At 28.6% G+C, this 13,966-nt stretch overlaps 1 protein-coding gene across 11 annotated transcripts in view; it reads left to right on the plus strand.

Annotated features, from left to right (window-relative positions):
* The window catches only part of nAChRalpha4 (nicotinic acetylcholine receptor alpha4), a 186,700-nt gene that overhangs the window by 147,076 nt on the left and 25,658 nt on the right, over positions 1-13,966 (plus strand). For all 11 annotated transcript variants that reach the window (XM_011641987.3, XM_089079971.1, XM_011641988.3 and 8 more), the window contains one exon: positions 7,266-7,402. In XM_011641987.3, coding sequence (XP_011640289.2) covers positions 7,266-7,402 — 137 coding nt within the window. The remainder of the gene's footprint in view (positions 1-7,265; positions 7,403-13,966) is intronic.

Raw genomic sequence — 13,966 nt, forward strand, 5'->3', positions numbered from 1 at the left:
ATAGGAAATTAGAGAAGGAAAATTTGCAGGAAAATTTGCGATGATACGTGCGTGCGTGCGTGCGTGCGTGCGTGCGTGCGTGCGTGCGTACATATGTACATACGTACATACATACATACATACATACATACATACATACATACATACATACATACATACATACATACATACATACATACATACATACATACATACATACATACATACATACATACATACATACATACATACATACATACATACATACATACATACATACATACATACATACATACATACATACATACATACATACATACATACATACATACATACATACATACATACATACATACATACATACATACATACATACATACATACATACATACATACATACATACATATATATATATATAAGCAACAAAGTTCTCATTTTTTTGTATAATTTTAGATAATATATAATACTCGTGTGTGGTAACTTGAATATGCGTTTTAGGCTCGATACACACTATCGATTCGCTCTCGCTCCACTCTCGGTGCGTTCACAGTACGATCAAATATTATTCCATTGTTTATAACGTACGTATCCACACTATGAGTTTCGGTCTGGTTTCGCTTCACTCTCGCTCCGTTCTCGTTCCAGCAACGATCCTTCGAAAGAATATTTTACCGGAGCATGATCGAACTTGTCCGAATCTACACCGACAGTGTGAACAAACGACTCAATCAATTCACCGTTAATTCTCGCAGTCTGTTAGTATCGAGCATTGTCGAGCAATATTAAGAAATATCGAACAGCAATATGAGTAAAGAAAAATCTTGGTTATTTGAAAAAGTACTTATATTTTATAATTATAAACTAATTATTGATATATTTTATTTTTATATTTCTTATTTTTTTATATTAACACGTATCATAGCAATTATGATTTATCTCTTTATCGGAAAATAGTGTCATTTTTTTCGGGCAAAAATTATGAACTTGATAGCAAGAAGATCGAAATTATATTGATCATCTGGGATCGAGAGCGGATCGCGAACCATGAGCGATTTGATAGTATGAATATTCAAGAATTATGATCGGACTGTGAGTGGACCATGAGCGGACCGAGAGTAGACCGATAGTGTGTATCGAACCTAATAGAAACTACTTCTTTGATCGTTCAGATATTTAATTTAAAAAGGAATGAAATTGTAAATGTCTCTTTTTAAGCGGACTATATTAAAGAAAAATTAATAATGATATTCTATAAACATAATACAACTATAAGAATGTAACCGTTAGAATTAGAAGCTTATTACATAGAATATATTACGAAGGATGGGATGTTATCATACAGGATCCTTTTGAGATATTTAACGACTTTTATTATTACGACAACTTTTATTATTTACGACAACTTTTATTATTACGATAGTTACACACATCTCGGAAACTCTGCGGCTTAAACTCAACGTCATGAGCCGGCTTTACACTTAGAGTTTTCTTGCAAGTTTGCAGGCGTCATGTTGTCCTTAATAATAGTTTGTTCTTGTTACATAACAGTGAAATATTTTGTGGCAAGCACAACTGACGCATCGTTCAGTTTGGCATCAACGAGTGCATCATTTTACAAAGTTTACTAGAAAGCCGTAAACGAAGTGAAACATACCGAATATTCTATACGTCGCAAAAACGAACAGATTTTTTTTTTTTGCAATATTTATGTAGAGTGGAAGATGGAAAGTGATAGAGAAAAAGGATAATAAACCCGGTTACAGATTTTCGAAAAAAATAAAGCCGTGAGCGTCTGTTGCAGCTTCTAGGCATGTCAATCAAGCAGAGGGAATCGATAAGCAATATCGCGGTTCGGTGATTGACCCGCAGCCACACTGCGTCTACCGAAATTGCATACCACATTGTACTCCCCCCGCTTCATCTTTTATGACGTGCCTCATGACTTTGTATATACATTGCACCATTTTGTTCCAGTACTTTTTACCATCATTTTTAGATTTATTCAGTTGAGCACTTCGCGTTTGTAAAAATGTTTAAATAAAAAAATCAGATTTATTTCGCGCTGCATTTTCTTGTAAATAGAGAAATTTTAGAATTTTATTTTCTAATAACATAATTAGGGATTGCTGTAGAAGAGAAAATTATTTTAAATATACATAGTTCAGTTTTTAGACATCGGTGAACAGTTTATATTTAATTTATTAGAACTACTATTTTTCAATTTGTTAATTATGTAGAACGGAAACTGATATTCGCAAAACGTTTCTATTAACTTTATTAATCTTCGCTCGTGACAACTGTTCTCTATAAAGTCTCGGTCTGTGTCGCGACATAATTGCGGCGGGAGATAGATTATCAAGAAGCTCGACGATTCTCCTACACGGATCGATGCGCGCAATCTGGGATACCGCATGAAGATGTTGCTCGAAGGTTATTATCATTTGACTGATGCGATACGGGGGAGTTTGTAACGGATGGGGAAAATGGATGACGGATACCGCAAGATATTATTATGTCATACAGACGGAGAGAGAGAGAGAGAAAGAGCACAGAGAGCGAACAATATAATCATATTTGCCTTATAACAGCCCATCGTACTCCCCTCCTCCTCACCCCCCATACACCCTCACGATTCGACAGTTTGCGTACACGGGCGAGCCAATTTCGCTGCGGGTCGACATTCCACCCGCGTTAATTACGCAAACAACCGCACGAGAACAAGTAAGCCAAAAGTAATCAGCCGAAAGTAAGTCAGTGGGTTTTCTGTTTGAAGCTACGCGAGAGAAACTACGTGATACTTTTTTCTTGAAATTAAATGTTTAAATTTCCAGCTTTTGTTTGCACACGTGGCTTATGAAGCCACGGGATTCTTGTGATAGAGAATCTAGAATTACTTCAGACAAAAGAATTGTTTCTCAGTTTATTTAAAGTATGTCAATTATATGTCAAGTATAAATTTTCTTATTAACTCTAGATAACTTTTAATTACAATAATGTTTTTATCTTTTAACTTAATTATATATTATATAAATCATAAAACATAATCATCATAATCATCAGGATAGTTAAAAAATTTTTAAAAAAATATTAGTTTTACGAAATCTGTCTTAATTTTCTAACGTGAATAGTGTCAAACGTATTTCTCATCATCAACAGTACCTGCGCAGACGCGTGTCCTTCTTACACTTCCGGTATCACGCGCGTATATTACACAAGACCTAGCTGATCGAACACAGCGTATCACATTAACTATGTGTCAAGGTACATACGCGGATCTTGCTTAACTGCGGATGTACCATAGCGAACAGACACCGTGCTGTGACAAGACACAAACTACAAGGCAGTATTGGTTCACATCTCTTGTTGATCATACACGACTCAAAACAAGTCCGTAAAACATCAAAATTATTCTTCTAAGGTTGTAGCTATCGAAGCTTTTATTAGGCGCTGTAATTATTTATGATAATTTCCAATTTTTTATATATAAATTTCTTTAGAGGATTAAGGACAAAGATTTCTAGATAAACAAATAATAATGATAATAATAAGGAGAAGTTTCTTAAAAGCGATATATGAAATTGGAGATAAACCTATTAAAATAATATTTTACGAAATAAAAGAGTCGGAAGGGTTCTTTATATTCGCTGCTTCAAGATACTCTCGCGGTACACAGTAATTATTGGATCATGCGAAATTGATTTCGGAAACGTTTGCTCAAACACGGGGTAGGGACAACAAGATACGCGTGCGATTGCCAGGCGAGGAGTGGGCGACAATAATTAAAGGCGCGGTCGGATGGAAAGTAACCGGGTGCACTATCGATCCGAATGCACCGATGAAAGCCGCTAGGGCGAACGACAGGGTAGCGGCCCGATAGACGCTATCGCGCTCCGGTGGTCGATCCTTTAAATTAATCGCTATGAAACGCCATTGCAACGGTGAAACCGCAGTAAAAATGAAGCGCGCGCGCCTCGATCCCCCGCTCGCGTTGCGTTCAATTCGCAATAAGAGCCACCGACTCGGTACCCGATAAGAGCCATCGCCGCTGATCGCGTGTTATACATTCGTGATCGCTGGAAAATGTAAACTGGTTTTTATTTACTGAGCTAGTGCGGCAAATTCCGATGTAATCGACGGAAAATGCGCTGAAAAGAAACTGCCCATTTTATATCCGAGTCGTAACTCTAAAAATTATCGTTATATAACGTAATTAACAAATTACAAGGAATTTTAAGTAATTGTACACTAATCACACTGATATATTATGACGAAATTATATCGATTATAAATTAAAAATTAATGTATATACTTGAAAAGAAATACCATAAAATTCTTTATTCTTTACTCTTACATAAAAATTCATGAATGATAAATACATGTATAATAAAAGTAACTGCAGATAACGTTATCGAACATATAATAAATATAATTACATGAAAATAATAAAAAAGATTTTATATAACGTACGTGTTTTAAATTTTGATAAGAATTAAAAATTAAACAAATAAAGTCAATTTGTATGTTACTTAACAAAAATAATGATAATAAATTAAAAATTGCAAAATTTGAATGGAAGAAACACATCAATTCGCAAAATTTTTGAAAGAGATACGTAAACACTAGTTACTGATGTGAGACAGCCTTGATGGATGGTTTCATGTAACAATGAGCCGTACTGTAAATTAATCGCCGCGAAACGTCAAAAAGCGCTATTGAAAAGCTATACGGCTGTCGCATTTAATTAAAAAAAGAAGTATAGGTCGATGACTACGTGTTACTACGATGACTACGTCCACAAATATAATCTATATCTTCCACAAATATAATCTATATCTTCCACAAATATAATCTATATCTTCCAAAAATTATTTTATAAGAATTCATATAAAATAATTTTATAACTGATATTGACAGATAAATAATCTCCCGTTTCGCCGAAGGTTTGTGGAAAGAAACCATATGTATAATATTGAATCGATTTTATCCTAAAATTTTTTCCTTGACAAAAGATGTCAATATTACACAAACCTGTAATTAAATCTTCATCTGAAACAAATATAATCATAACTTTTATATTTTAATTTGAATTATTAAAATATATTTTTTTATTTTTTAAATCCTATTGTATATGAATTTTTTAATATTAGATGGAATCAGAAGATCGATCATGTAAATGTCAGTACATTTTTTTTCATTTATTTCACCTTTCATCATCTCAAATCTCACATAGATTTTATTCAATCAAATTTTATTCCGAAAAAAGTTACGTGATCACGATTTCAACAAATTCGTGTGAAAAATCTCACTTTTTATTTTTTTTTACTGGATGGGAATATAACATAACACGGTTGATCCCTGGATTTACAGTAAACGTAGTTGAATTCGAATCCTTTGAAACGCTTTTTCAATTTCTTCAAAAGTCCAGAACAATCTTATTTAATACTATAAAATTAAGATATGTTAGAAATATTTATATAATTTAAAACATTAGAAAAATATAACACATGAATTCTTAATTGAAATCTTGTATTAAAAACTAAACATTTTTTATAACGTTAAATATTTTTTTATGATTTTAGTATTTATCTAAATAAAAATTCCTTTTATTTATTTTTTTATTATCTTACTTTTTTAAAAATTTGTTTTATATCAAAAAAATTACTGCAGTTAGGGAACTGCATGTCTAACTTTTTAACTTCATACAAATTGCACTTCTACCTATATAATGCCCGACATAAAAAAGTACAATAAACTCCAGTACATAAAAGGATAGAGAGGAGAGTGGAGAGAGATCATTTTGCAAAATCTTTTCTGTCTCTCTTTTTTTCTTAATTATCATTCACCCATTTAAGTTTCACAACCTGCTTGATTAATTCTTTGAAAAATTTCTTATTTAGTTAAATTTAATTCTGTTATTTAATAGAATTTTATATTATTTTATATTATATTTTTTATTATATGCAATATTTTCAATAATAGCAAAGCACTCTTTGTGAACAGTTATATTTTTTAAAAAGATTTTAAAAAGATCTCGTAGATTTTGCAATATATTGCATATTATTTTTTTTTTATTTAGTAAGCACTAATATTAATACTCAAAATACATGATTTTTTTAAAAATAATTATAGTTGAATACAAAATTATATTTAAAATAAAATAGTATAAAAAAATGTTTGATAGTAATACATTTTTAACTTTTATTACATTTTAATTAAATTTCTATATTTAGTTTATGATTTTATATATATATATATATATATATAAAATCTTAATGTATATATATGCGTTTAAAAAATATACTTCTTTTATGTATACATACAAATAATATTATATAAATTGAATATAATTTTAACTAAAATAAACTACATTTATTTTTAGCTTAAATTACAACAATATTTTTATTTAATTATTTTATTTTATTTGTTAATCGAGAAGGATATAATCACATGTGTATTATGATTTCATTAACATTGAATGATTTATTTATTGAGTAAAGAAAAATAGTTTATATTGCTTGTTATCTCGTTATACTTTTTTATTTTTATTTTCATCATACTTAGCAACAGAGTGCTGTTCTCAGATGTAGCTGTACGTGCCTGATGCTCTTCGTTTACAAGTTTTATTAAAACGAATGGATCACGGACACATATAAATTCTGTCAGCGAGCAACTTTCACCTCACGGGGCCACTCGTTTATCCTTTTGGCTCTTGCTTCGTACATTCTTTACGTATACTGGATCATAAATACGAATTTTCTGCTCGACTATCTGCGACCCCTTACCTGACCTCTTCGAATAGGCTTGAATTTGTCGTGTGTCAAGGGACATATTTTTGAAGGAAAGGCAACATGTATTTTTACACTACTTGTGTTCTTTGATCTTCTTATTTCTTTATTTTGAAAATAACATGAAAGAGATAACAAAACAGCTTTGTCCTGCATATATATATATATATATATATATATATATATATATAATAATATAATATAATTAAAAGAATGCTTAATTAATTTCTTATCTAACATAATAATAAATTAAGAATTTATTATCAGATAAGATAAGAGAAGAAAAATAACATAACAATTTATTTATTTAGAACAAACTATACAAATGCATATAAAAATTTTAGAGAATTATCACGTGAAACACTTAAAAGATTAGTCATTTTATAATTCTTTTTTATTGTCTCTAGAATAAATCTGCTTATTTCTAAAAAAGCAAACTTTTAATATTCCATTTATTTCTTATATATCGAAACTATTTTAACAAATGTCTGCCATTTCAGGTAACGCTTTCCATCTCGATTCTCATCAGTCTTCATGTGTTTTTCCTGCTGGTCGTCGAAATCATCCCGCCGACATCACTGGTTGTGCCGTTGCTTGGAAAGTACCTGATATTCGCCATGATACTTGTCTCGATAAGGTAAATACTCCTCTACAGAGAAGCGAAGAGTTTCAACGGAAAATTATTTTTGTACAACTACACTTGTCAAGTTAGCGAAGTCGAAGAAAGTCAGTCGAAGAAGAGAAAATGTGTTTCTGATTGCGACAAATTAAATGCGAATACAGAAACAATTTTCACTAATTTTCCTATAATCGTAGAGAATAATTTCTACGTTGCTCCATTTTGCTCACATTATCGCATTTCTTCATGTTAGCACGCTATCAAAGTTATCGATTAACGCTTCGGTGGTGATTTATCAGCTCGTGTTTACGACAGCAACGATTCCGTAGCAATTAATATAACTCCGTAGAGGATCGTAAAGAAATTATACGATGACACGTTTACAGCGAAAAAATTATGACGAGAGTCGGAATTGCATTCATCTGTATTCGTTTTCGTTAATTCTCGTAATAACTATAAAAGCATCATTTGCAGTTATTCTCTACAACATTTTTTCCTCTGCGCAAAATATTTAACAAGAAGTATAGCTATACTTCTCGAATCTTTTTTCTAATAAATTATTAAAGATTTATTTTTACTCTAAGAATACAGTAAGAAAACGTTTGCGCAATACATGTTTGATTACAAAAATACAATTCGAAATGTATAAAGTTTTAAATGCTACTTTTAAAGACTCGCCTATATTGATTAGATTTCTACAATCTCTAATTATATCTCTACAACAATTTTTAACAAAACCTTTTTAAATTTGTTTATACATAAATTTAAATATATGTTAAATTTATACATATATTTCCTTTCATTTCTTGTAAAAATTTATAGATTATTTGTATCTCGTTATTACTTACTACGTATTACTTCGATTTCTCAGTCTCAATTTCCTTCAATATAGACCTCCATTTCAACGTTGTTTTACTTTTATTTAACTTGTTCACGCGTAGTGCACATTTGCACGTATTCAATAAGAGTGTCTTGGGATCTCAAATTACCCGGAAAACGAACACGATGAAGCAAGTAACAAATAACAGTCACCCTCGATTTATTTTTTTTTACTCGAAACCAAACACGCATGTATTTTTGATGATGGAGGCACATTTCGCATTAATGGGATTTCACCAGCGAAACATTTCGCAAAAGTTCCAATTTCTTCCTATTAAATAAAACACAATTATGAATAGCGAGGTCAGAAAAGAGGAGAGAAGCATAAGAAATTGTTAGAATTATAATATTCGAGATTATTTTGCTTTTAATGCTTTTCTAAACTTAATATGAATATATCAGCAATATGTTGATGAATATACATTGACGATATTAAAAATAATATTTATTCAATTTACAGATTTAATTGATTTCTTTAAATATTATGTCGATAAGTAAATATTAATTACATTTTATTTAAATAAGAAGATAATTCTAATTGATGTACCAGTTAAATTTTATTGATGGTAATATATATTTACATACATATAATGAGCAAATTCTCTCATTAATTATTATTTAAATAATAATTTTTTCAAGACACTTGTTTAGTCGGAATTAACTATTATTTTAGATGAGACAAATCAAAAAAACGAAATGCATAAATATATTATAATATCAATATTATTTAAAAATATAAGGAATCGGATATTTAGCATTAAAATTATTTTGTAAAAAAAGTATTGAATAATATTTTGTAATAATGGGACTATCAGTGTATTAGTGTTATGTTCTTGCTGCGTTTTGCGTGCGGTCAAATAGCATATGTTATTTATTAACGCACGACTTCCTACAGAAGTCACTGCATGTCGTATTATTATTCGATATCGAGATTCGGTGATGTGTCATTCCACGTATCACGGTATTACGCATTGAAATACAATTGAAATGTAATCACATTAAGTGCGAAGAGAAACCAAACGTAGTTATTTGCTACAAACAATTATATAACTGAAATATCAAGCCGCAAAATTATTTAACTCCCACAATTAACGATTGCAAATTTATTTTACTTAAAAATTGAAGCGATAGAAAATGAGAATAAGATATTATTTTATCGTAATTATTAAATATGCGCGAGAGAAAATCAATTTGATGATGCTTAAATCTTGCATCGAGCTTTAATTTCACTAATTTAAGTGTAATCTGTTCTCGTCATTTCCGAATTAAAAATGTAAAATAATATAAAAATCGAAACAAATTTGTAGACGAAATGAAAATTTAAATGAGCGAAAAAAATCGTCAATATTGAGCAAATTAAATTTTAAAGAAAGAAAGAAATTATTAGGCGTTTAAAATCCTGCTTGTCGAGATTGGCCGCTGTTTCTTTTTATTATTTTAATATATTCTCTATTCTCGCATTAAAGTAAGTTTTTCCTTTGCATTATTTTCGCGTTTTGATTCTATCAACGTAAAATAGTAATATAACAATATGTATCGCTTGCAATTAACATTGTGAATGTTGTATGAGTGGAACGAATTTGAAGGAAAGAGAAAGCTTGGGAATTTCAATATAATCAAAACTACACTGCTATTATAGTATAATAACATAATATATTAATAAATAATATATTAATAATATATTAATAAATAATAAATAATAAATAATATATTTTTTATTAAAGTAATAAATATCTTCATGAAACTATATTGTTTAAATATCAAAAACTTATAAGAAATAAAAAGTTATAAGAAATATATATTAAAAATTAATTTGGAATTTAAGAAATAAAATACTAGTCTAGTGTTTATTTTGTAATACAATAAATATTTTATGAAAAATTAAATTGCAAGTCAATCGTAAGGTTTGTTTTGGCAGCTATGATCGCTGCGTATCATCGTCATTTGCGCAAGTTTTGCAAACATAGTATTACTATTCGAAACTCCGATCGATTATCGCTTCATGCAATCGTAGTATTACTATTCAAAACTTATCACATATCAAAGAAATCACGCGGTTATTTTCTACAAACAATCATACAATTAATCAACTTCCGTAATTACTGACTTATGAATTTATTAATTATTTATTTCGCAAGTAACTATTTCGATGATTTATTCATATGATATAAATTTGTATGCTTTGAATTTTTTGTTGATTTGTATTAACGTTGTGATGAATGAGTTTGAATCTGACATATTACGATATGTTTATTACGATATGTTAATTAATAAATAAAGTTATAATTAGATTTATATTTTAATACTTCTTAACCGCATGTTATTAATTTGACGTTTATATGTATCGTAATTTGTCGAATCCTTCCGCTGACGTTTTATTTGTGCTAATTTGTGAAAATTTGCGCAATTTATGGTTGTTGAGCAATTCATAAAGCTTTATATTTTTCTCATGTTACTTTCGCGATTGCGAATGGAATGCCATCGCAATATACAATACTAAACCGTGCATCGCGTGTGATAACGTCGAAAATCCAGTACAAAATATCGTGCAAAATGCAGAGCATTTATTCTATTCTGGTGATTCAAACGCGCAATCGTAACTTTTAACTTAACTTTTTTTTTTCGCCAGTATTGCGAGTGAGCGCAACAAACGAATCTGAGAAGAAAAGAAAACCTGGAAGGCTGGGCAACAGCAAAATAATTATGAATTGAGCAAAATATTTTATTTTGTTTATTACAAAATTAATTATTTATAATAATTTTCTTTATGGACAACATTTATTTTCCTATATATTAATTATTCTGAACATTTGGTTATAATTTATGCATATTTATACATATTTTTGTTTTTATAATTTTGATGTGATTTCAACGTAAACGTAACTCCACTGCTATGCGTCAATGAATGGCATTTATTATATTTTTTATTTTATCAAAATAATGGATTAAATACACACATATTAAATTAAACACAAATACACCGATAAATATTATGTACTTATATAAATATAAACTATATGTGTAAATATGTATACACACACACACACACACACACACACACACACACACACACACACACACACACACACACACACACACACACACACGCACACGCACGCACGCACGCACGCACGCACATACGCACACACACACACACACACACATCACACACACACACACACACACAAATATTTCTAGATATTTATTATCTTATAATAATTATATGACAGATTAATGCAAATACTTAATTATGGAAAAATTTATATTAACAATTTTTATTTGATTAATTTTAATAAAATTTGTTATATCATATATATTATGATGAATTTAATTTTCGAATTTATCGCTCAAACGATTAAAACAGAAAAACAAATGCAAAACAAAGAACTAAAATAAAACTGCAACACGTAAAATACTAATATTTTAGAATATAAATTTTTACTCAAATTCTTTTATGATATTCCTGTCTTTCATATGAAGATGATAAAAAATAAAAAAACAATTTATGCGAAATTGAAATAAATTATCTAACAATTCAATAGCAAAAAATTGTTAAATTGTCAATTTAGTTGCATTATTTTGTTTTTCCCAAATATTTTTTAAGATTTAGAAATCGCAAGTTTAGTCTTTTAGAATTAAATATACAAATTAATACAAAAAGCAGTGCTTATATTTATATATTATATTCTAATATTTCATTCTAATTTTTATTCTAATTTTCATTTAGCCGATTTATTCTTATTTATTAATAATAATTTTATACTTTATTTGTAAAATTTATGTAACAGTTGCAAAAAAATGTGGATTTAAAAAGTTAATACTTATTTTTATTTTAATAACTTTATAAAATTGAGAATATAAATTTTATTTATATTCTCAATTTTATAAAGTTATTAAATCAATTTTATTTTTATTTATATATAACAATTTCAAAAAATTAGAATTAAATTCAATAAAAGAAAAAATTTATACTACATAATCTAAGTCGCATTTAAATGACATTTTTAGCGAATGAAGTCATCGTTAGCGATTTTTCTTGCTCGTTTAGGTACAGGTACATCCCCATTTACGCTGACGACACTCTTTGCCAATCTGCTGCTAATAATCTGCCTCAGTGCTCACTTAATTAATTTGAACTTCAACTCGCTTTTCCTGCAAAAAGGAATAAAAGTTCTGCACACAAAAGAAAGAAATCTTATCGCATTTATAAAAAGTTTATCCAGTTAAATTGTCACATTATACGAACAAATTACATGTGCAATTTTCAAAGATAATAAATTATGTTTTTAATTTTTAAAACTGATTTTTTTTTAAATATATTAATATAAAATTATGCAAAATAATATTGAATACTATCTCTTTATTTTTATTTTTATACTATTTATATAATTACTAGTGTATATTAGTGTATATTACAATAATTACTAGTGTATATTACAATAACATGCAAAATTTAAACAATATATAGCTATATTTTATTAAACATTTATATTAATTATAGCTATATTTTATTTTACATTTATTTTACCTGCTATGCACGACATTGTTTCTCATATAACGTTCATGATAATATTCATCCGTGATAATTGTCATCTACTAAGATAATTAATTAATGTTAAATGTAAGATGTCTTGCAGTGTAGCCTCTATATATTTACCAATTACGATGAAAATGCTGTCTCTCTCTCTATCTCTTGTCATTTTCCAGTATAATTTCCGATACATGAGAAATATTTGCTGCGTAAATATTTATTTATCTATTTGTTAGTGATTTATTAATGTCAGTGATTTATTAATGAATAAAATTGAATAAGCACATACACATATACCAATAATAGCAGCCGACATCGTCATTCTGTTTAATATGAGATTTTATTCAATGCTTTTGTAAATATTTTAATATAATTCAATGCTACGCAAAAAGAGATGCTCTCTTTTGATTGATTATGAATTCATAATCTAACGAAATACATATAATGTATTAATAATGTATTAATTAATAACATATATTCAAATTTTAACATAATATTCACATATATATTACTAAAGATGTTAAAATTATTAATACAAAATAGAAATTTATAATTTTAATGCGATATTTTAACGCGATATTAATATATCGCTCGTAATATGATTATGTAATTTTGTAGAGTCTTTAAAATCTATTATTTTAAATAATTTATTTTTATATGTTAATAATAATTCACGATACTAAACTAATAGTTGATGAGATTTGGTTGATAAAATTTTAAAGTAATATATATTTGTTGTGTTACACGTGCAACTTGTGGGTGCAACACAATGTTCTCATATATTCCTTTATTTCCCTCTGCGTTTTCGAGCGTCCGAAATTCGTCAGATGATAAAGATCCAGCATTGCGATACTGTACAAACAAACAGAAGCTTTTTGTTTTCGAATCTAGGTTATCGTAGAAACGAAACACACAAGCTACTTTGCCGCGTCATGCGAATGTTTAAGCGAATGAATCTATATACCGTAAAAACGATCGTTCTTTAAAATCACAATGATAATAAACATAATCTAATATTAATCTACGATAATATTCTAATTATAATGTGCAGTAATTTTTTATGTATCTATGACGTAAAGATTAATTAATTTTTTAATTAGCATCTGTTGCTATAATTGTAATAAACAAAAAATCATATCAGCATTGGATTCAAAGATTCTCACAAAATAATA

Source organism: Pogonomyrmex barbatus, unplaced genomic scaffold (genome assembly GCF_055798465.1).
Source record: "Pogonomyrmex barbatus isolate J1 unplaced genomic scaffold, ASM5579846v1 scaffold3, whole genome shotgun sequence".
NCBI lineage: Eukaryota > Metazoa > Arthropoda > Insecta > Hymenoptera > Formicidae > Pogonomyrmex > Pogonomyrmex barbatus.